The 25,636-nt window shown below is 38.9% G+C and overlaps 1 protein-coding gene across 1 annotated transcript in view; it reads left to right on the top strand.

Moving 5' to 3' along the window:
• The window catches only part of LOC126419168 (NKAP family protein CG6066), a 67,654-nt gene extending 49,892 nt beyond the window's left edge, over nt 1-17,762 (top strand). The window contains exons 5-6 of the mRNA XM_050086300.1: nt 2,237-2,445; nt 17,019-17,762. Coding sequence (XP_049942257.1) covers nt 2,237-2,414 — 178 coding nt within the window. The 3' untranslated portion in view covers nt 2,415-2,445; nt 17,019-17,762. The remainder of the gene's footprint in view (nt 1-2,236; nt 2,446-17,018) is intronic.
• The last annotated feature ends 7,874 nt before the right edge of the window (nt 17,763-25,636 follow it).

Genomic DNA, 25,636 nt, shown 5'->3' on the forward strand with positions numbered 1-25,636 from the left:
GTCTGCACCCCATCCTTTCTTTTGCTCTCAAAATGGCACTCTACTCGGTGAATAATTCCTCCTGAAATGTATAACAATTACATGCCAGTTCCATTCCCTCCCATGATACTTTTTATCTCTAAGAAAGTACATTAGACATCTAATCTCCCATAATTAGGAGCCCTTTCTTTCCTCTTTTTGGCTTCGAGAGATTAGTTGCTTGAGCAGTAGCTGTTTAGAGGATGTGAAGGGTCACTATCCAGCCCGTTTGACATGTGCTACATTCTGCAAATATCCACCAGACATGGACCTAATCCTCCCATTGGTTGCGAGGTTGAAATTAACTCGTGACCTATTCTTCTGTTTTACTTAATTGTGTTGTTCTTGTTGTTCTTCAGTACATGTATCTTGGCACATATGTGGTGTTATCAAATGACCAATTTTTTCTATACTTTCTACTTCTTTGTCCTATATATCATACACCTGGGTATTCAATCCCTTTTATCATATCGACCATACATAGAAGTAAATTAAAAACAGTTCAGTCTCAAAATATTTTATTCATATTTCTAAGATTTTTCTTACATTCCAATATTTAATATAATAAAGTATGGCTGAAACTGCTTCATCAAATATTAAATGTGTGCACACTGACAGAAAAAAATTGCAACACCAAAAAATAATTAATGTAGAGTAATGCAATTTTGGGAATACATTTGTCTAGGTAACATATTAAATGTCTTAACACTGCAAGATCACAGGTTAATGTAAGCAAGATACGCCATTGCATATGTGAAATGCTAGTACATTAATAACCTGTGTAACTGCCAGAATGTTGGGTGCTAATGTGTACGGATTGTGTTGTACAAGTGCCAGATGTCATTTTGCAAGATGGAGTTTCATGCCTGTTGCGTTCAGACAATCAATACAGGGATGGTTAATGCTAGTTGTAGATGACGCTGGAGTTGACATCTGATGGTGTCCCATATATGCTCAATTTAAGGCAGAAATGGTGATCGAGCAGGCCAAGGGATCCTGTTGACACACTGTAAAGTATATTGCGGTACAATAGCAATATGTGGGCAGGCGTTATCCTGTTGGAAAACATCCCCTGGAATGCTGTTCATTAATGGCAGCACAATAGATTGAATTACCGGATGACGCACAGTTTTGCATTCAGGGTGTGTGGGATAATCGTAACAGTGCTCCTGCTGTCATATGAAATCATGCCACTGAACATAACTCGAGATGTAGGTCCAGAGTGTCTAGAATGCAGACAGGTAGGTTGCAGGCCCTCAACTGGCTGCCTCCTAACCAACACATGGCCATCACTGACACCGAGGCAGCACCAGCTTTCATCAGAAAATGCAACAGACTTCTGCCCTGCCCTCCAATGAACTCTCACTTGACACCGCCGAAGTTGCAAATGGCAGTGGGTTGGGGTCAGTGGAATGCTGGCTACAGGGCATCTGGCTCGGAGCTGTCCTTGAAGTAACTGATTTGTAGCAGTTTGTTGTGTCACTGTGAGCCAACTGCTCATCAGATTGCTGCTGCAGATTCTATACAGTGCACCAGAGTCAGTTGCCGAACACAATGGTCTCCCCTCTTGGTAGTGCCACATGGCCATCCAGAGCGTGGTCTTCTTGTGACTACTCATTCCCGTGACAACCACTGCCAGCAATTGTGTACGGTAGCTACACTACTGCCAAGTCTTTCTGCAGTATCGCAGAAGGAACATCCAGTGACTCGTAGCCCTTTTACATGACCTCGTTCTAACTTAGTGAGGTATTCATAATGGTATCTTTGTTGCCTTAAAGGCATTTTTATCTAACATCAACTCACCATGTGCAGTCTTAAAGGTAACTAATGCTCATGACCACTACAGCATGTATTTAAAGCAAACCTGAGTTGCATCCACATAGCGGTGCTACTAGCGCTACTCTAATGTGAACGGCACGAAATTTGAATACACTCGTCTTGCAGATGTAGAGAAAAGTCTACCAACTTTCGTTTATGTCACACAACTTCTTCTTAGTGTTGCAGTTTCTTTTCCCATCAGTGTATTTCTTCATTTATTGTCCAGATAATACATTTTTGTTAATCTGATACATATTTTTCATCCCAGTCATGTGTGCCTTGTCTTTCCTCTACCTAGTATAAACTTGTTTTCCTCTGCAGTTTATAGCAAGTCTGAGAAAGTTTTAAAACATTATCTTGTACTGAGCAGTATATGCATTTAACTGTCTTTATATTTCAGACATCGACGTATGGAAGCTGTGCGTATACGTAAGGAGAATCAGATATATTCAGCAGATGAGAAACGAGCTCTTGCCATGTTTAGTAAAGAAGAAAGACAGAAACGTGAGAACAGAATCTTAAGTCAGTTTAAAGAAATGGTCAATAACAAGTTAGCCAGTGAGAAAGATAACGGCTAATTATGTACGACAAATAACCTCCTTTAAGCAGGTAAAATTTTATAAAGTTCTTTTGTATTATGTAAATAAATAATTTTTATGTTACTGCCTTATTGGATCTGCTTACAAGTGGATGAAGTATTCAAGTAATGAATAAAAATGGAGGAGGAATCACAAGCTTTTGGATCATAAGTAAGGGACGTGGAGATCAGACTACTTGTTAAGAGGACATCTCTTCTCTGTATATGAGCCTGGAATTCGTAATTCAAATTAGATTTTTTTATTTACCATTGACAACCTGAGATGGAATAGGCATTTTACATTGATAGCATATTACATTTTCCTTCAATAGTACCTTAAAACTTAGTGAGTATTACATATTCCAAATAGAACCTAGAAATGATAGCAGGAACAATAAAATAATAAATAATTACAGTGAATGACATCACATAATGAAAACCTTAAAAATTAATGTCAGTTGATTTTATATTCATAAATTCCTTTATATCATCTTACAGGTATTGAACTGCGTACAGTGGGTCTTTCCAAATTTTAATGACAGTGAATTAGCTTTTTACCATTTATTAATGTTAGTGAAAACTTGATTAGCACCCATTTCTGTATCTGTACTTGAATTGCTATTTCTTGCAATGTTTGTATAATGTGTAAACAAAACAAACTTAGCATCTGGCAATGTAACAGACAAGAGGTCACTTATGTACACAAAAGAAAGCAAAGGATCCAGGATGGAACCTTGAGGAACACCACATATTATAAATTTTTAATCAGATGAAGACTGAGTGCGTACTCCATAGATCTTTCACAACAACACTCTTTGTTTCCTGTTAGTTAGGTAAGACTCGAACCATTTCACAGCACTGTTGGTGACACCATAATATTCTAATTTACTCAAGAGAATGCTGTGATTCTCACAGTCAAAGGCTTTCGACAAGTCACAGCAAATGCCACTAGCCTCTAAATTGTTACCTAATTAATTAAGTACATTCTCACTGTATGTGTAAATAGCCTTCTCTATATTGGAAGCCGTAAGGAACCCAAACTGTTTCTTGGACAACAATATATTATTTGCAGTCACATGCTTCTTCTTAGAAGATGCTTGAATACAGCCTTTTAATTTTTTTTTTCAAGCCAGCAAAAGTGAAATTTCTGACTTTATACTAACTCACAACTACTTGTCCTTGGAAGGGAAGGTGTAGAGACAAATCCATGGTACAGGCATGGGCACCCACCTGGCACCCTCATACGTAAACCTGTTTATGGGCCATCTAGAGGAGACTTTCCTAGCCTCCCAAAACCTTAGACCCCTAGTGTGGTTCAGGTTCAGTGATGACATCTTCATGATCTGGATTCAGGGTCAATATGCCCTGCCTTCATTCCTTCACAACCTCAGCACCTTATCTCCCGTCACCTTCATCTGGTCCTCCTCAACCCAGTGTGCTACCTTCATGGATGTTGACCTCCTCCTCTCTGATGGCTCCATCCACATCTTGGTCCACATTAAACCCACCAACAATACCTGCATTTTGATAGCCATCATCACTTCCACACCAAGAAATCCCTTCCATACAGTCTGGCCAACTTGGGATGACGTATCTATAGTGACAAAGAACTCCCTTGCCCAGTATGCTGTGTATGACACCAAGGCCTTCACATACAGGCACTACCCCCCAGACCTAGTCAGCAAACAGATCTCCCATACCATTTCCCTTCACACCTGCAATTCTCCCACCACCCCCAAGAACCAGCCACAAAGGAGTGCCCACTTTTTGGGCCAATGCCATCCTGGATGGAACAACTGAAGCACATCCTTTGCCAGGGCTTTGATTACCTATCATCGTGCCCTGAAATGAAGGACATCCAACCAGAGACCCTTCCCACCCCTCCTTAAGTGGTGTTCCACCACCCACCCAACCTCCACATCATCTATTGCTATGCCATTCCTAATCCCAACACCTTGCCACAAGGACCATATCCTTGTAGAAGACCCAAGTGCAAAATCTGCCCTATCCACATACACAGTCCCATTATAGGCTTATTCTACACCATCGGGTGCCGGGCCACATGCAAAAGCAACCATGTCAGGTACCAGCTCTGTTGCAATCATTGCATAGCTTTTTATGTTGTTGTGACTACCAGTCAACTGTCTACCAGGATGAATAGCCACTACCAAACTGTGGCCCAGCAATGTAGACCATCTTGTGGCACAAAATGCAACTTAACATAAAAAACTTGATTGTGTTGGCTGCTTCACTATCTGAGCCATCTGGAGCCTCCCCTCCACCATCATCTTCTCAGATGGGAGTTACAGTTACAACACATTCTCCTCTCCTGAAATTATACTTGCCTCAACCTATAGTAACATACTGTCCCCACATCCTCCACCTAGCAGTTTCCATTCCCTCTGTCCTGTCATCTCCTCCCTGTTCTTGTCTCCCAGCCTCTTTGTGTGCCATCCTCTTCCAATACACCCGCCCATCTTTCCTCACTTCCCTCCTTTCTCGCTCCGTTCCACCTCCAACTCCCTGCCCTGCAGCCTCCTGACGCTGTGCCTGTTGGCAAACTAGTCACTGCACGCTCTGCCAGAAAGGCGTCCTCTTCTCTCCTCCCAACTTTACACCACTATCCCTTCTCCTAGGGAAAGGACTGGTGAGATTTAGGAAAAGGGGTAGAGTTCAGAAAAATCACCCAGAACCACGGTGGCTTTTCTGGACTCTGCTCCTTTCCCTAAACCTTCGCAGTCCTTTTCCTTCACCCCTATTCCTTCCCCTTCAACCCTTCTGCCAGATGTCACGTGGTGAGCAGATTTTTAATCTATCCAATTACATTAAGTAAAAAATTATTTTATATGGCTGCATGCTGGCCATTTACAGCTTTGTTAAAGACTAATTTTATTTACTCAAGAACTTCTCTGTGGTATATAAAAAGTTGTTTAGGACAAATCTCTTTAATCTTCATTTGAAAACATTTTTGCTGTTTGGCATACATTTTAATTCCACGCTTAGTTTGTCAATGAGTTTATAGCTGCTTATTTCACCCCTTCTGTAACAAAGTTAGATTCATTAAAGAATAATGCAGCTCATTTTTGCTTCTTGTGTTGTATATGTGAATATCTCTGTTAGTCTTAAACTTGAATTGTTGGTAATATATTTCATAAGTAAACAAATGTGCTGTGAAACTGTGGTTAATATTGCCAGCTGCTTAGAGAGATACATTCAACATGTACTTGTGTGAACATCACTCATAATTCTAATTACTGTCATTTGTGCAGTGAATGCTTTTTGCCTAAGTGAGGAGTTAACCCAGAATATTATCCAATAAGACATAAATGATTGAAGATAAGCAAAATATGTTAACTTATTGACTTCTGCATCCTTTCTGGCGGTCAACTATATGATTTTTTCAAGTTTAAGTGTTCATGAATATGCACACCTAAGAACATATAATTGTGTATCCTGTTTATTATTTCTTGTTGGTGCACTAGCTTAATAGGAGATGCAAAAAAAAAAAAAAAAATCCCGTGCAGATGATGGGATGTCGCTCTTTGTATTACTCAAAAGCCCAGGGAAACTTTCTGCATTCTGTATCTTAAATAAGAACTAAACCAGGCATTTGTTGAACTATGTATTCCATAGAAACTTAACGTGTCTAATAGAATATTGTGACTGACACAATAAAATGCTTTCAATAAGTCACAGAAGATGTGAATTGGGGATACAGAGCGATTCAGAAAGAAAGAACAGGTTTACATATGGTAGTCCATTTCATTCCACTCACAATTCAAAAGGTCCCTATTTACTGAATCACAGCTTCAACAATTGTATTTCCGAGTTCTTGAAGAGCAGCTGCCATATGTGGGGCAAAGAAGACTGTCTTTTCTGTACCCCCACAGAAAAAAAAAAAAGGCGAAGTGCGAGGTCTGGTGACAGGAAGGCCGAATACAGTTGCTGTCCAACTCTTCCAGTCCAATATTGTGGGACGGTGTTGTTAAGATAATGCCACATATCAAGGTGAAAGTGAGGCGGGGCAACATCAGGCATAAAAATGAAATCATTGGAATCTTTGTGAAGTTGAGGAAACAAGCAATTTTGCAGCATGTCCAGGTATGACATTCCTGTCACAGTTAGCTCCACAAAAGAGAAATGTCCATAAACTTTGTGAACAGAAATGGCACAAAACACATTTAGTTTTAGTGATTCTCTTTCATGTTCGACAATGATGCCAGGAATTTGTGACTCCAAAATTCTTACATTATGGCTTCTTCATCTCAGAGTAGCTGCTGCTTCTTCTTCTTCCTTCTTCTTCTTCTTTTTTTTTTTTTTTTTTTGGGCACAAAACTGCTACGCTCATAAGCACCTATTCTGTGGCTTAGGGAAGGATAAAAAACCGAGTGTTAAATCAGCAGCAATGGTTCCCTTAGCTAATCTGTAGAGCGTTTTATTTCGTCGTGTTGCTCTTTTATGGCACACACGTTGGTCTATCCTTACCGATAATAAATTATGGGACATAAAACCTCTTCCCTGTGCTTGGACCTCTTCCTCCTGGCCTCGTCATCAGGAGGAGGTAACTTTAACTAGGCTCCAGATAGAGCGCTGTCTTTTTAGCCATCGACATCTTTTAAGTGGAAATCCTCCCCTGCTTTGTCCCCGCTGCTCTCAACCACGGATGGTGAGACACCTTTTACTTCAGTGCCCCTGTGTAAATAAATGTGGCATCCTCCATTTGTGCGCATAGAACAGCTAATGTCAATGATAAACTACGGGGGGAGGGACTATGCTTGGGAAACTGACAAAGGTCATGGAGCAGGCAGGTCTGGGGACAAAGCCAAGGTTGTGCCCTACCCCCATTTATAAAGAAAGTTTTAGGAAAGTGGAAGGAAAGAGAATTTAGCAGTTGATGGAAGCGGACTCCCGGTGGTAGTAGAGAGGAAGGGTGGCCTACATACCCTAATTCCAAGGAGGCGTCAAAAAAACAGGGCATGAGTCGGCTGAGCAGGCTTGGAAGACAGATGACTAGAGTAACGACTCAGTAGGACAGCTCGCCATTTGGACAGTGGAGTTCAGCAGTCTCAGCATAAAGGCTCTCCGTGGGGCTGGTGTAAAAATCTCCAGACGTTAAACGTCTCAGAGTAGCACTCACAACCTACATCCTCAATTATTTGCTGACTGTATTTCAATCTCTGTCTTCCTATACAGTTTTTGTCCTCTACAGATCCCTGTAACATCAAGGATGTCATTCCCTGATGCCTTAACAGATGTCCTATCATCCTGTCCCTTCTTCTCAGTGTTTTCCACATATTCCTTTCCTCTCTAATTCTGCGTAGGACCACCTCATTTCTTACCTTATCAGTCTACCTAATTTTCAACATTCGTCTGTAGTACCACATATCAAATACTTCAATTCTCTTTTGTTCCAGTTTTCCCACAGTCCATTTTTCACTAACGTACAATGCTGTGCTCCAAACGTACATTCTCAGAAATGTCTTCCTCAATTTAAGGCCTATGTTTGATATCGTAGACCTATTTTGGCCAGGAATGCCCTTTTTGCCAGTGCTAGTATGCTTCTGATGTCCTCCTTGCACCATCTGTTATGGGTTATTTTGCTGCCTAGGTAGTAGAATTCCTTAACTTCATCTACTTCGTGACCATCAATCCTGATGTTAAGTTTCTCATTGTTGTCATTTCTGCTACTTCTCATTACTTTTGCCTTTCTTCGATTTTCTCTCTGTCCATTTTCTGTACTCATTAAACTGCACATCAAGTAATTCTTTTTGAAACAGTTGTCCCTTTCTGTAGCACAGCCAATCCATTGATGTGGCAGCTCTGTGTTCAAGTACCCATGAACTTCACAACGAAAATGGGGTGGAGCCCCATCCTGCTGAAAGATAAACGGAGAGTCTGATCGCATTTGAGGCATCAGCCATTGCTGCAACATGTCTTAGTAGGCATATCCAGTGACAGTGCTCTCGGTGAAGAAGAATGGCCCGTACAGTTTTCGACGTGACAAGGCACAAAAAACATTTACCTTCGAGGAATCACACTCAAATTCAATGCATTCGTGTGGATGATTTGTACCCCAGTTTCGACATTTATGCCTGTTCAGTTTCAAATTAGTGTGAAAAGTGACTTCATCGCTAAAAATTAAGCTATCAACAATGCCATCTCCATCCTCATTCAGTTGTTGCAACTGCGAACAAAACTCAAATCACTTGTCTTTGTCGTCGTCATTGAGCTTCTGCACTAGCTCCAATTTGAATGGTTTCATAGACAGCTTCTGTCGCAGGATTTTCCACACTGTCATTGGAGCCATTTTGAGTTCACGGGATGCACGATGCACCAATTTCTTTGGACTCCTTATGAATGTCCCTCGTACGCACTCCACATTCACTTCACTCACACTGGGATATCTCCTCCTCTTTGCCGGGCACAAGCAACCTGTCGTAACAAGTTTGTTGTGCCAGTGCTAAATGATCTTCCTTGTTAATAGCTTCTTACCGTACTTGGTTCTAAACATCCATTGAACAGCTGTAGCACACTTGTTTTTGTCGAACTCCAACATACAGAAAGCTCGTTCTGCACCTGGACTCGCCATGTTTGTGACTAGCACTGACTATCGGCAAATTAGCAAACTACGCTGCGGCAATATACATGGGGGGGGAAACCTTTCAGAGTTTCTCTTCAAAATAACATACGTATTGTTGTACAGATGGATAATAGCACTTTATGAGTTGTTCCCAACTCTGTTCAAATGGCTCTGAAGAACTATGGGACTTAACGTCTGAGCTCATACGTCCCATAAACTTAGAACTATGTAAACCTAACTAACCTAAGGACATCACACACATCCATGCCCGAGGCAGGATTCAAACCTGCGACCGTAGCAGCAGCGCGCTTCCGGACTGAAGCGCCTATAACCGCTCGGCCACCATGGCTGACCCCCAACTCTGTTTTCAGTATTGTGGCTAACATACAAAAATTTAGCAGCAGTGCATTACATGATTTCATTATATAATAATTAGAACAGAAAACAATAATTTCAAGACATTCATAACAATTAACGAATTTCTATAGGTTTGATGTTTCATAATAATTTACATTTTATATTATCCACAAGGTAGAGATTACGGGTACTGACATTATAATTGTCCTGTTAAATTGGAATCTGGATGGTAACTTGCCCTTAAACTAAGAGTTGTGGTATCAGTCAGTACAATATACTTCCTAAACTGGTTTGTTACATATCACTGCCTGTCAGTGATTCCACACTTCTACTGTTATGTGAGTGGTCTCCTTTATTCCCAAATTATTTACAAAAAGATAAGTACAGAACTTGCACTACTCTTACCCTCAGAAAAGTACAAAATAACAAGTACTTTTCGAGCAATGTAACTTTTTTGCCAATTACCTTGCAGGTGACATACTGTCTAAACCAGAAAATGTGTAACAGCAGGCAACCCTGTATAATCAAGCCTTAAAATGAGTACAGTGTAAGGGCATATATTATAGTTTTAAGTATGAAATAGGAAAATAACAAAAAGGTTTAGAGAAATCTACTGCTCTCACCCTGATGAGGGTGATTATGCATAATAATATGAACTCCACAAGTCACTGAAGGCATCTGGGAACCATGCTGATCAATTATAATTTTAGTGCTGCCCACAGTATGTGGAGATTGGTCATAGTTGGACCCAAAGTGTACGTATCTCATTCGGTGGTGTTCCAGATATGCCCAGTAGGAGTGAGAATGGGTTACTTGGAAGGATACACAAGCACTCTCGCTTCTGTGGAGTGTTCCTCAATTCTTTCTGTCATATTTGACAGTGATGCAGGTGGTGTACTGAAAGTACAGGTCACCTGTGAAGATGCTGTCACTGAACAACATCCACATGGTTGGTTCCTGTACAATTATAAAGGTGTTTTGTTTCAATAAATGTTTTGTTATCTTTAAAAACTTGAAATTTGTTCGTTGCTCATTTTTGGCATTGTAATTAACAAGAGGATACACTATAAGGAAACACAATAACAATTAGAATTGTGAACTGAATGTGATAAAGACTTAACTATATTCACTACAATTTATTCAACAGTATTTACTTCGTGCTGCATCTCATACTTACCTCGGAATCTCTTTGAATGTACTGTATGTTGCTCAAGTAAGAGATGAACTACTGTAATTCACAGTTTATGACTTCTCAGACAAAGAGAAGAAAACTACAACTGTTTGTGCCTGTGTACTGTTGCCTATTAGTGACTGTCCAACTCAAGACCGTTAACAGAATGTGGAAAAGATATCATGATTTTTTAGAAATATTAACAATTTTGTCAGGCAAGGCTTACATAGGGGTATACAGTTTTTGCTGGGTGTGATGGCTACTTTGCTTTTATTCCAGTGTGATAATTAGGTTCAGTTTGTGTACACATACAACAATCATAGTAGTTGCAGTAATGTTTTTCTCCAGAAACTATGTGTATCATGTCTGAGATCAGTAACTCTGATAATAAAATTAAAGCAATTTGGAATATTATTGAAAGGGAATCAGGGCAACCAAGAGCACAGGAAGACTTTAGTGCCATAAAACTGAATGACAAGTGTACTAACAAACAATCAGAAATTGAAAATATTTTCAATAATCATTTTTTTAAATGTTGTGGAGAAAATAGGATCTAGATCTTCACTAGAAGAGGCAAGGCTACTAATAGAAGAGGCCATACCTGTGTAGTTTGAAACAACTGTAATTCCACCAACCTCTCCCTCTGAAATCAGTAAAATAATAAACTCACTGAAAAGTAAAAGCTCTTACGGAATTGATGGCATTTCCAGCAAGGTACTTAAAGCTTGTTCCCCACAGATAAGTAGGATTCTCAGCCATGTATGTAATAGCACTTTGGAGCAGGGTGTTTTCCCCGATAGACTGAAATATGCCATTGTAAAACCATTGCATAAAAAGGGGGATACGTCGGATGTCAACAACTACCGCCCAATCTCTCTTCTGACAGCTCTATCAAAAATTTTTGAGAAAGTAATGTATTCAAGAGTAGCCTCCCATATTTGTAAAAATAAAGTACTAACAAAATGTCAGTTTGGTTTTCAGAAAGGCTTTTCAACAGAAAATGCTACATACGCTTTCACTGATCAAATATTAAATGCTCTGAATAACCGGACATCACCCGTTGGTATTTTTTGTGATCTCTCAAAGGCGTTTGATTGTTTAAATCATGGAATTCTTTTAGATAAGCTAAGTCATTATGGTTTGAGTGGGGCAGTGCACAAATGGTTTAATTCATACTTAACTGGAAGAATGCAGAAAGTTGAAATAAGTGGTTCATGTAATGTTAAAACAACAGCTGATTCCTTAAACTGGGGAGCTATCAAGTATGGGGTCCCACAGGGTTTGGTCTTAGGTCCTTTACTGTTCTTGATATACATTAATGACTTACCATTCCACATTGATGAAGATGCAAAGTTAGTTCTTTTTGCTGATGGTACAAGTATAGTAATATCATCCAAAAACCAAGAACTAAGTGATGTAATTGTAAATGATGTTTTTCACAAAATTATTAAGTGGTTCTCAGCAAACACTCTCTCTTTAAATTTTGATAAAACACAGTATATACAGTTCCGTACAGTAAATGGCACAACTCCAGTAATAAATATAGACTTTGAACAGAAGTCTGTAGCTAAGGTAGAATTTTCAAAATTTTTAGGTGTGTCCATTGAAGAGAGGTTAAACTGGAAGCAACACATTGATGGTCTGCTGAAACGTCTGAGTTCAGCTACATATGCTATTAGGGCTATTGCAAATTTTGGTGATAAGAATCTCAGTAAATTAGCTTACTATGCCTACTTTCATTCACTGCTTTCGTATGGCATCATATTCTGGGGTAATTCATTGTTGAGTAGAAAAGTATTCATTGCTCAGAAACGTGTAATCAGAATAATTGCTGGAGTCCACCCACGGTCATCCTGCAGACATCTATTTAAGGATCTAGGGATCCTCACAGTATATATATTCACTTATGAAATTTGTTGTTAATAATCCAACCCAGTTCAAAAGTAATAGCAGTGTGCATAGCTATAACACCAGGAGAAAGGATGATCTTTGCTATGCAGGGTTAAATCTGACTTCGGCACAGAAAGGGGTAAATTATGCTGCCACAAAAGTCTTTGGTCACCTACCAAACAGCATCAAAAGCCTGACAGATAGCCAACTAACATTTAAAAATAAATTAAAAGAATTTCTAGATGACAACTCCTTCTACTCATTGGCTGAATTTTTAGATATAAATTAAGGGGGGGAGAAAAACAACAACTTAAACATTAGTGTCAATATTTTGTGTAATGTAATATCTTGTACAGACATCTTTTATTAACCTGACATGTTCCACATCATTACGAAGTGTCGCATTCATGATCTATGGAACAAGTATTAATCTAATCTAATCATACAAAAGCAACCTACTGCTAAAACTAGTTACTGACTTTTGAAATGTTCAAATGTGTGTGAAATATTATGGGACTTAACTGCTAAGGTCACCAGTCCCTAAGCTTACACACTACTTAACCTAAATTATCCTAAGGACAAACACGCACACCCGTGCCTGAGGGAGGACTCGAACCTCTGCCGGGATCAGCTGCACAGTCCGTGACTGCAGCACCTTAGGCCGCTCGGCTAATCCCGCACGGCTATTGACTTTTGATTGTGATTAATATTTCCTATTGAATTATTGACAAGTGGAAAGATATTTGACAAACGCAGCCATGGATTATACCAGAAATATGAGTTCAATTAAAACAAATGTTGCAGACTTTAGGAATAAAATTATTGAAAATCAGTGTAGTTTGAAACTTACTGAACTGCAGTTTCAAGTCAATGTTTTAATAAAATTGTGTCTGCAACCTTTAAATATAGTAAAAGTCTGATATACTGCAGATTTTTATGTAACACAGTGGCCTTAGTACAGTCAGCATGTAGCATTTCTGTACTATTATCTAGCATTTCTATAGTATCGTACGTACCTGCAACCTTCAAGCCCTGAAAACAGTAATTGGAAGACCACTTTTCGTTTGTCTTATTATCATTACATTATGACTGTAGTTGGACACAAACCTGAATGCATGTCTCGTGATTAACATTGCGAAACATACAAGAAAGTGAACACACAACAATGCTTGATAATTATCGAAGTGAGCACAACCAGATTCCCATCATGCATTATTCTGCATCCTTGTTACGGGGTTAAGAAAAACCACGGTATTAAAAAAAGTAGATAAAATTGGGTTTTTATGGATTTTTTATATTTTTTCATATTGACAATTAATTAGCTCAGTTTGAATTCCTATCATTAATTTATTCAAAATGGTTACCCATTCTTATGCCTACTTCATTAGAGACTCATTTCTTGCTCTACCAGCACTGCATCCATTCAGAAATTCTTCTTTGCCTAAGAGCGAGAGCTTGTTTGATCAAAATTAAGAAATAATTTGGAAGAAAAAAGACCCAAGAAATTAGTGAAGATCTATAAATTTCAGCCTGCTTCCAAAAAGTAGTAAATTGCACTTTACAGTCATTACAGTTTCACATAAAGTTAATGTTGTTCTGGAAGTGTAAATGTTATTGAGCTCTGTGTCTCTTATATTGCAAGAAAAGATAATACACAATATTAATCAAATAAATTCTTGTGACAGTAAATGTTACCTTCAGTACATATGATGGCTCTCTTTTTTGTGTAAGGCCAACTATGTTGCATTTTGGGTATTAATTTAATTTTTTTAATTACATCATTTTTTGTCATTTTTTAACTTCTGTTATGTGAGAGAGAAACTAAAAAGTACTGAGTGTGTACTAAGTGGTGATACAAAAGCAAGTCCAACATGTGAGTGTCATGCTCCTGAAGGAACAATGAGGAGATGGATGAAAGATGAGAATAAACTAAGGACTTTTGTAGCTAGAGTTGAAAGTAGTGTGAGAATGGACATAAAGAGGACAAAACTATGAACAGACACATGACTCAAAGAATGTATTTATAGTAAATAAAACAAGGCAAAGTAAATGTGTTCCACTTTCTGTACCAATTATTAAAGCTCAAGTTGCAAAATTTTGCTTTGATTACATGCAACAAAGACTTTGATTTTGGTAGATAGTTTGCTGGGTGGAAGTAGCCAATGAGCATTGAAGAAGTAGAAGGTCTTTCAGTGCTGAATTTCCTTCACAGTTTCCAGAAACACACACACTAATGGTAGATCTAAATTTCAATGTTCTTGAAGTGTATAATTGTGGTGAAACTTCACTTTATATGAAATTACTCTTCTCTTTGTAACAGATACATTGGGTAAACATAAGCCGAAACCGCTTTGTACAGGCAAAAGTGAGAGTCTGAAATGTTTCAAGCATTTATACATGTTACCATTACAGTTCACCTACATGCATTCAAAGAATGCTTATGTGACACCTTCATAAAATGGCTTCAAGAGGAGATTGTTTTCTCAGTGAGAAAACACCGGTGATCATTTAAGTTGAGAGAAGAAGCATTACTAATCCTTCATCAGTGTCCAGCTCATCCAAATGCTGATGTGTTGCAGCCAGAAGGTGGAAAAATAAAAACTTTGTTTTTGCCTGCAAAACAAAATGGCATAATTCAGCCATGGGATCAGAGCATCATGTGAGTATTAAGGCCAATTATCACCATGGACTGCTGACTGCAATAGTGAATTCTGATGAGGAAATTGAAAATGTTCTTGAAATATGTAAATATAAAGACTGTTGCATACTCAGGAGGCTAGTGTGGTAAAGCATCAGTCCAATATGAGAATTGCTGAAACAAGCATTCTTGAAGAAAAGGAAAAGATGAAAACTGAAGTGATACAGGTTTTAACAGCTGCAACAGCCAGTCTGCACTTGATGTTCTGTGGGGGTAAAGCACTTTCCCTGACAACAGGGTTATATCGGACTTCTACTGTATTGGTTATTTGAAAATCCTTTCAGCTGAATCCATTGGTCATTTTTTAGTGGAAACCACACACACTACCAGATGTATAGAAACTCAGAGCAGGAAGTGTGAAGAGACAGCAATCAGTGGATGATAGGAAATTTGATCTCAATAGTGTGTGTCATGCACCATGATGCCACAATTCATGTATTTTGTGAATAAATAGTATCAAATATGGCTTGCTAGCTGCCAGCATAGAACATTGTGGTGAACAAGAAATCTGTTTGTATTAGTGTATACACAGAGACTGGTGACTGGCTAACACACAGCATCCTATAATAAATTCAGATGTACCTTTCTAAAATACTATTTATCAGAATTGAGCCAGTAAGCAACAACACTTGATCTTAATAAAAAAACCTGCACTTCCAAAAGAAACCCATCATGAAATTGTTTTAAGTGTTTAAGGAAAAAGAAGATTTACTTAGCAGTTATGTGCAAAGATTAGGACTATACTGGTATGGAAATATTTATTCATTCTCTGTCTCCTTTAGCTTGCTGCCAAGAAATTTACATTACATGAAACATGTCGCAGGATATCTGACATGGCTGTGTTCTTCACCTTTCACAACCAATCATTGGTAAGAACTATAAAGCCCTGCAAACTCTGCCATTTTGAGAAACCTTTTACAAAATGAAGGTGGACTAACCAACAAAAAGAAAAAATTATATTACCTATCTAAATAAGTAAAAATCTAACAAGGGAAAATCCAGGATGGAAAGTAACAATACCAGAGAAGGAAAGTTGCCACTCACCATATAGCAGAGATGCTGAGTCGCAATAGGCACAATAAAAAGATTCACATAATTAAAGCTTTTGGCCATTAAGGCCTTTGTCAGCAGTAGGCACACATACATACACACAAGCACATTCACATAAACAGAACTTGCACACACGTCTGCAGTCTCAGAGAGCTGAGACCACACAAGTAAAAATATCCTTCTTTGGATATACAGTTTGTCAACATGCATCTGTCAAATAATGTGTTTTATGTGCAATTTGCTGCACCCTGAAATGACACAGGTGAAGCAAAATAACCAATGTGTGTGAGAGAGGGATGTACATTGCTTACAGTTGTAAATTTATTATTCCTTTAATTCTAATTTTGAGGCTTAATCTACTGTGACTAAATTCCAAAGATAAGCTCTATGAATAAAAAAAGAACACGATTAGCTTGAATGCTCAGTAGTCTTAAAGCAAGGTAATATAATATCACTAAAGGAAATAGTTGTTTGACAAAATCACTCTGAAATTTCTAACAGCCATCCTCTGATGAGCACTAGAATTCTACTGCCATATATAACTCTGGCCTATGACAGCAAATTGTCTGAAATTCTCAAATTCTAAAACCATAAGCTGCAGAAAATCCTTACAAGATCAGCAGCGACAAAATATAGCAAACTAGTAAAAACTTTAGTTACATGAAGGTATAAGCCCCAAAATTGCATTGTAAAAAAAATAAAAAATAGTTTGAGTAAAGTGTACTTTTTTAATGTCATTTTACACAAAACCTTGTAAAAATTGAGTGTATTAGTGGTATAAGAGCTATCATTATACAAACAAACATACGTTCATTAATGCTTAGCATATTGCAGTAAACTTTAAAATCTTCTGTTCCAGGTGTCATGAGGAGTATAACATCTGGTTCTGCACTGAAATGGAGGCACAGCATCACATTTTATTCTGGTGAAGTGCTACAAAAAATTTTTGTTGCTCTAAGTATTGCACTTATCTATGAATTCTTTGATTTTGTGTGCTGCTCCCAGTCCATGAAACCACCTTTGTAGTGCTTTGCCCTGAAACGTTAAAAATTGTTTTATTTGTAACTACGTAATTCTATGCATAGTTAATTGTATGTTACTCTGGAACAAAAATATGGTACCCTATCAAAATATTTTTATGTTTATGAGACACTAATTATCATATAATGTGTGTGTGCACTAAGGGTGTACTTTTTGATGTGAAAGTATTTCAAGAACTGAAGCTGTAAATATACTAGATTATTTACTTGTATGCTGTGGTGTTTGAAATGTGTACATTAAATATAAAAACTGCCTTATTTACAAATAAATTACTGTATTATATGTAATATTCATTTTTAAAAATATATACATATTAGTGACAAGGCAAAGAATGTTAACTCAGCACTTGATGTAAAAGTCTTGGTAAAGTCAGTTTTCTGTTTGTTGTAAACACTGAACTTACATACGTCAAAGTCAAAACTTCACCTCAAATTGATGAGAACAAACAAAAGAAAGTGTATCTTCCAAAAACTGTACGGAGAGCATTCTCCCAGTAACTAAGGCAAACAGGAAGAATGCTATTCCTTTGTGCACTTTTTAATAAATGTAACTGCTGAATTTCCATTGGCTATGGCTAATATATTGTGCCATCAAGGCCATGGCTAATATACTGTCCCATCTCTTACTACATAAGGAACTCTCTTCATTTCTCCTCTGCTTTTCAACTGCAGATGAAACAAAACACCATTCAGACCTATCTCTAATCATCTGGCCATATGACATTATTTACAAGGACGAACAAAAACATGAAAGAGGGGCAACGTGCGGGGTTTCACAACACACCCTATTACCAAAGGCATTAAAGATAACTGCAGTTACAATAAAACACCCATGTTTGCATCAACTTTTTGTTTTAATGACTTGCTTCCTCTGTCCAACCATCTTTCCATACAGCCTAGCCACCAGCAGCTGTTGCGTCTGTAGTGATTAGCAGTCCCTCTCAAAATATTCGAAGAGTCTCATTGAGGCCTAATGTCTTTTTCCAAAGTTGTTTCACAGAGGAAGATTGCGCTGTAGTTCCTTCTCTAGATTGTCACACAGATGACAAAATGGCAGATATCGAAATAGACGACAGAGGGATAGAGAAACAATTAAAATCGCTCAAAAGAGGAAAGGCCTCTGGATCTGATGGGATACCAGTTCAATTTTACACAGAGTACGCGAAGGAACTTGCCCCCCTTCTTGCAGTGGTGTACCGTAGGTCTCTAGAAGAGCGTAGCGTTCCAAAGGATTGGAAAAGGGCACAGGTCATCCCCGTTTTCAAGAAGGGACGTCGAGCAGATGTGCAGAACTATAGACCTATATCTTTAACGTCGATCAGTTGTAGAATTTTGGAACACGTATTGTGTTCGAGTATAATGACTTTTCTGGAGACTAGAAATCTACTCTTTAGGAATCAGCATGGGTTTCGAAAAAGACGGTCATGTGAAACCCAGCTCGCGCTATTCGTCCACGAGACTCAGAGGGCCATAGACACGGGTTCACAGGTAGATGCCGTGTTTCTTGACTTCCGCAAGGCGTTCGATACAGTTCCCCACAGTCGTTTAATGAACAAAGTAAGAGCATATGGACTATCAGACCAATTGTGTGATTGGATTGAGGAGTTCCTAGATAACAGGACGCAGCATGTCATTCTCAATGGAGAGAAGTCTTCCGAAGTAAGAGTGATTTCAGGTGTGCCGCAGGGGAGTGTCATAGGACCGTTGCTATTCACAATATACATAAATGACCTTGTGGATGACATCGGAAGTTCACTGAGGCTTCTTGCAGATGATGCTGTGGTGTATCGAGAGGTTGTAACAATGGAAAATTGTACTGAAATGCAGGAGGATCTGCAGCAAATTGACGCATGGTGCAGGGAATGGCAATTGAATCTCAATGTAGACAAGTGTAATGTGCTGCGAATACACAGAAAGCTAGATCCTTTATCATTTAGCTACAAAATAGCAGGTCAGCAACTGGAAGCAGTTAAATCCATAAATTATCAGGGAGTACGCATTAGGAGTGATTTAAAATGGAATGATCATATAATGTTGATCGTTGGTAAAGCAGATGCCAGACTGAGATTCATTGGAAGAATCCTAAGGAAATGCAATCCGAAAACAAAGGAAGTAGGTTACAGTATGCTTGTTCGCCCACTGCTTGAATACTGCTCAGCAGTGTGGGATCCGTACCAGATAGGGTTGATAGAAGATATAGAGAAAATCCAACGGAGAGCAGCGCGCTTCGTTACAGGATCATTTAGTAATCGCAAAAGCGTTACGGAGATGATAGATAAACTCCAGTGGAAGACTCTGCAGGAGAGACGCTCAGTAGCTCGGTACGGGCTTTTGTCAAAGTTTCGAGAACATACCTTCACCGAAGAGTCAAGCAGTATTTTGCTCCCTCCTACGTATATCTCGCGAAGAGACCATGAGGATAAAATCAGAGAGATTAGAGCCCACACAGAGGCATACGGACAATCCTCCTTTCCACGAACAATACGAGACTGGAATAGAAGGGAGAACCGATAGAGGTACTCAAGGTACCCTCCGCCACACACCGTCAGGTGGCTTGCGGAGTATGGATGTAGATGTAAGATCTGTACCTTCGAGCCTCCCACCACCAGATACTCCAGTCTGGTCACAAGCATCATCTATTGTATCAAAGGCAGGGCTACATGTGAGAGCAGTCATGTGATGTACACACTAAGTTGCAACTGCTGTGCTGTATTCTATGTGGGCGTGACAACCAACAAGCTGTCTGTATGAACAGACACTGACAAATTGTGGCCAAGAAACAGCTGGACCAGCCAGCTGCTCAGCATACTGCCCAACACAACATTTTTCACTCCAATGACTGCTTCAAAGCCTGTGCCATCTGGATTCTTCCTGCCAACACCAGCTTTTCTGAACTGCACAGCTGGGAACTCTCCTTGTAATATATAATATATCCTGCATTCCCATAACCCCCCCCGGCCTCGCAACCATTGTTAGTCACTGTCCTTCACTCACCTGTCTTCTTCTCAGTTCCCACTCCAACACTACACAGCCTTCTATTCCACCAATGCACCCAGAGTCTTTTTGCCTCTTTCCTTTTCCGCTGTTCCCTCCCATCCTCGCTCTCCATCTGCACCGATATGCCCTACCCTCTCTCTACAGGTCCTATATGCTCCCAAGAGCACACTTCACCATCCCCTAATCCTACCATGCTATCCATCTTCCTCCCCACCCCCAGCCTCCTCCTCACCCTCAAGAAGGCCATTTGGCTGAAAGTTTACTTGTCAAGCAGTCTTTTTGTTGTGCCACTCAATGTCTCCACTATTGGTGAGTAGCAATCTATCCTCGGTTTTCCATTGTCTGAAGAAGGTACATGTAGTTCTGATGATAGTTAGGAGTATTATTTTCTATTTAAGTGTTTCTACTGGCAATACTGGGAACTGCTTTTCCTAAATGTTCTGATTTAGGAATGTTCTGATCAGCCATCTCATAGTTTTATAGTTTCCTTGAGTGAATTTTCATCTTCATACATTGCATAACTTTTTATTTACTTGCTTACATGGTTTATGACTAGATGCAAGACTTTCTAGTTGATACCACTTGGGCTCTTTGTGTCAGGTATCTTTATCAATGACTGTCTCATGTAGATGGCATTTCACTGCAGAGAGGGTTTGGAATTCAACCCATGACATTGGTCAAGTTTAGAGTTCAGGAATTATGTAGCACCAGCTCAGCTCCTACAATAGTACAACTGACAAATTTTACATCTCTTAAAAAATTATAATGGAAATACTACCTATGGTAGAGAAATACCTCCTCATTAGATGATGCATACTGTTCTTACTACAGAGTCTATGTCTCTTACAAATTTAACTGAGTGGAGCGAAGAATAAACAAACAAATTAAAAAACTGCAATATCTGTGAATGTGAGTGGGCTTAAATTAGAAGGGAGCAAGGAATGATAGAACAATACGTATTTTTATTCATACTCGTGTCGTATTCCGGATACCTCATCATGAATGAGAGCCTTTAGGGACATGGAACAAGTCAAATTATACATTAACAAACCACTTCTGTAATGTATATTAACAGAAAATTATGACTAGTGTGAATCTACTCACACTAATAACTTGCATTAATAATTATGATATGTAATTATAAATTCATGAGTGCATATTAGAAGGAAACAGATACTTGGAAAACAGTCATTGTTTCTTCTCTTATACTACTCAACTATGTTATCTAATCTACATCTGTGAACTACATGGCAGAAGGTAATTTCCACTGACCATGAAAGCTACCCTTTTTTGTATATGTTCAATATCCCAGATAGTTCTATTTGGTATGGGTACCACACATTTGAACAGTATTCTATGATGGGTCACACAGGTGTTTTTCTCAACAGTATTCTACAATTGATCACACAGGTGTTTTTTGTAAAGAGTCACCTTTGTAGACTGACTGCATTTTCCCAGTATCCTACCAGTAAATAAAAGTCTGCCACCTGCTTCATGTAATTACAATTTGTGCCCATCTACCGCTGAATCAGTAGTTATTGTATCCTCATTTGTTACTATCAGTTGGCCAAGTTTGCATGACGTACTGAATGTGTTTCATTACTCACATTTTCTTTTCTTTGCAAGTCACATCTTATTCGGGTATATTCCAGTCCATCATTCTCATCAGACTGCGTCGGTGGTACTCAAATTAACAAAAACATTTTGTTACTCGCACACTGCTTGACCAATTGGTAGTTTCTGTATTCCTATTTATACCCTTAGACGCATTTTATTTTGTCTCTTGACGTTAATCTTGTTCAATGTGCACCTGGCAATGCACAGGACGTAGGACACGTTAATCTGTGCACCTGTTTTGGTGACAAATTGTTTCAGACTTGTGTTTAATTTTTTATTTTGATCCTGCTAATAGCATCAACATTCATACATTAACCATATTTTAGTGTGATTTAATTAAACATCTTATTTTACCTTTGATTTCTGAAAATAATGTGTGTGGTATACCTACAGTGCAGACACTGTGGCTGAGATATCTTCATAACTCATCTGATGAATGTTTTATGGGAACAAATTTACATAGGATATATTTTAGTGTGGTTTTAGACTCTGTATAGTATTCGATTAGGATTACTGGCAGGCAAAACATTGGTTCTTGGATTTTACGATCCTATAATACGTATACTAATAATTCATTCAGTATTGACAATGTTTAGAAATTAACCTGCAAACCCCTCCTTCCTCTTTTCTCAGAAGTTACACTTTTTCCTTGCAGGAAGTAAAGGCATGTTCACTGCAGGTTGGACACTTTATAAGCAATGACTAAAATTAGAAAGAAATCATTTGTAAATGGTAAGTGACTTAATAGTAATGGATACATTAGGTTCAAAGTTTAGCCACAGACCTACTTTATGCTATCAATTTACTTACTTTGTATATCCAAGCTCTAGAGCTGTTTGCAATGCTTTCAGGCTCCTTCCTCCAGCACGGCAAGAAAATACGAGAGGTGCATCTAGACCAGGTTTTGTTGCATTATATTTCTTTTGAAACTCGCTGTCTGAAAGCTCTCCTAAAGCCTTGGACACATCTTTCACTGAAATTTAATCACAAATAAATTAGTTTGGTCATTTTTGTGACACATATACTATAATCTACAGTTACATTCTTCAAGCATTGCATTAGGCTGTGATCTAACAAGGTAAACACACTATCGCACCCCCCTCAGATTTGGTGGTTAAGATGGCTCAGTCGATAGCCTGTCAAAAATGGAACACAGATCAAGCATGAAAACAGAAAGAAGGTGTTCTGAACTGTGAAAAAAAAGCAGAATAAAAACACTGATCAGTTTAATGACAAGAAATGCAACATCGAGCACACTGAAACAGCAACGACGTCTTAGAAAAGACTTTGCGGCGTTGGACTGTCATGCGGGTGACGGTGTATTCAAATTTGTGTCTGTGTTGTGGTGTGATGTCCATTTGCAACTGTGATGTGTAAGGAAGGGAGCCATAATGACAGTTGATTCTGCACAACTACTCTATTAGCAGCCGTAAGGAAGTGGCTTTTAAATGGGAACTGCAGGTGTTTGGTGACAAAGCGACAAGTCAACAAATCCTCCACCAAAAAATATGTGTGGTATGTCATACACGGCATTAGTGACAATACGTGTGTCATATAGTGTGAATCTCTTACCGATGCACCTAACTTGTACACCTGGTAAGTGAATGTCTGGTATGTCATACACGGCATTAGTGACAGTACGTGTGTCATATGGTGTGAATCTCTTACCGACGCACCTAACTTGTACGCCTGGTAAGTGAATGAGATATGCCTGCTTGTCTGATTTTGGTGTTTGAATGAATGTGAATATGATCACTCTCAAGGAGATGATGAAAACATAATAGTTTGTCATGTAAGCTGCAACAAATGAACATAACAGTTTCACAATCACAAATTTTCTCTGTGAACTGTCAAAACGTATGTTTTTAATGTCTTTGAAGTTGTGTTCCGTTTTGGAAGCTTTGTCTCTTGAATTCCTTTGTTGTAACAAAGTTTACACATGTCTATTTGTTGTTTTCATTTCTGTGAGATGTCTATGTGGTATCTTGCTCTTGCTGTTCATCACATATACTTGCAATGGTAACGTATTCTTACCACATGACTTATATTCTATAACCAGTGTATAGTATGACAACTGCCAAGACTACATAAACAAATACACATTTCAATGACCGGACAGAGTTCAGTATACCTTCTACCTGTTTTCGTGCTTGCTCTCTGTTCAGTTTTTGACGGGATATCCATTAAGCCATTTTATCACAAAATCTGAGAGGGGTGCGATGGAGAGTTTCCCTTGTAAGGTGCGTTTCTGTGCCTAATTTTCATCTTCTAATGCTGGAGACATCATTAGAGGCCATAAAGACTAGCTCAGCAAGTCAAGTTCTTTATACGTACCTGCACAATGGCCTGCAGAGGCAAATCAAAGTGTATTATGGAAGCTTGTACCATGGACCTGTCTCATTCCGATCCTCCTCTTTTTCTTTGTTTACATACAGTTGCAACTAGGCCTAATTTTTGTAAATGTGTTTTTCTTCTTTTTTTTCAGAAATCTAACTTATTGTCACTAAAGTAAGTTTGTTTACATACCATTGAGACTATAACTAATCTTTCGTAAAAGTGTTTTTGTTTTTTTTTGTTTTTCAGGAATTTAATTTGATTTATTCTCACTAAAGTAAGATTTTTACCATGAGTGAAAAGTGCCTGACGTGCCATAGAATTGGAAGCTCCGGGGTTTGGTGTGATGGCTGCAGTAGTTTTTTTTTTCCATTGGGGTGACTGTAGTGGTGTGGGAAGTGGGGAAGTGAATCAGACTCATCAGTGGTTTTGTAGGATATGCAGTAGAGATAGGAAAATAGTGGAACAGGAGGGGAAAATTGCTATCCTTCAGGCACAGTTAGAGCAAGCTAGAGAAGATCTGAACAGGTGAAGCATAGAGAAGGGTAAAGAGAGGTGGGAAGTGGGAACAGATAACAGGAGGAACAGACCTAGAACCTTGTCAGACAGCTTTGTGGTGAATGCGAAGAATAAGTTTGACCTGTTGCTTCAGTTAGAAACTGATGAGCCTCAGACTGAGAGAGGTGTAGAGAGGGCACAACAAACTTCCAGTCGAAAATTGAATAAGAATGTAGGGAAGTCAGCAAAGAGAAAGAAAGTTTTGTTGTTAGGTAGTTCACATGCCAGAGGTGTAGGCCAACTTTTGCAGGACCAGTTAGGATCAGAATACCAGGTCACAATTTTTTTTAAACCTAGTGCTGGTCTGGGTTAGGTGACAGAGGATTTAGGTTCACTCTGTAAAAATTTTTCCAAGGAAGATACTGTGGTTATTGTGGGTGCGCCGGGCAGTAGTATTGACAGAGATCCTGGGTACAATATAGAGTGTGACCTGGCAAAGATTGCATCAGCAATGAGACATACCAGTGTTGAGTTTGTATCTGTTCTGAGACGCCATGACCAACCTCGTTTAAACTCTTCTGTCGGGAGAGTTAATTTGGAGTTGGAACAACTACTTGGGTCGGGTGCGGGGTCTCATATTGGCTTGGTTCCTGTTGGTTCTCTCAGTAGGTGGGATTATACTAGACATGGTCTACACCTGAACAGGAAAGGGAAGCGTAAACTGGCTGAGCTAATAGCGGGAAATGTAAGGGGGGTGGGAGAGCCACTGCCATGAGTGGTAATATACCAGTGCTCACAGGTGTTGGAGCAGCACCTTTTTTTAGGATAGGTAGGACAGAACGAAGTCAAGTTCTGAGAGAAGTAAAGATTGAATCAAACCTTCAGTTTGAGAAAGAAATCAATCACCATAATCCTGGCACATTGGATCAGCGAACACAGCTGTTGGTTAAAAATTTACAGCAATCGGCAGAAATTTTACTTCCACACGATT

This window comes from Schistocerca serialis, chromosome 1 (assembly GCF_023864345.2).
Source record: "Schistocerca serialis cubense isolate TAMUIC-IGC-003099 chromosome 1, iqSchSeri2.2, whole genome shotgun sequence".
Lineage (NCBI taxonomy): Eukaryota > Metazoa > Arthropoda > Insecta > Orthoptera > Acrididae > Schistocerca > Schistocerca serialis.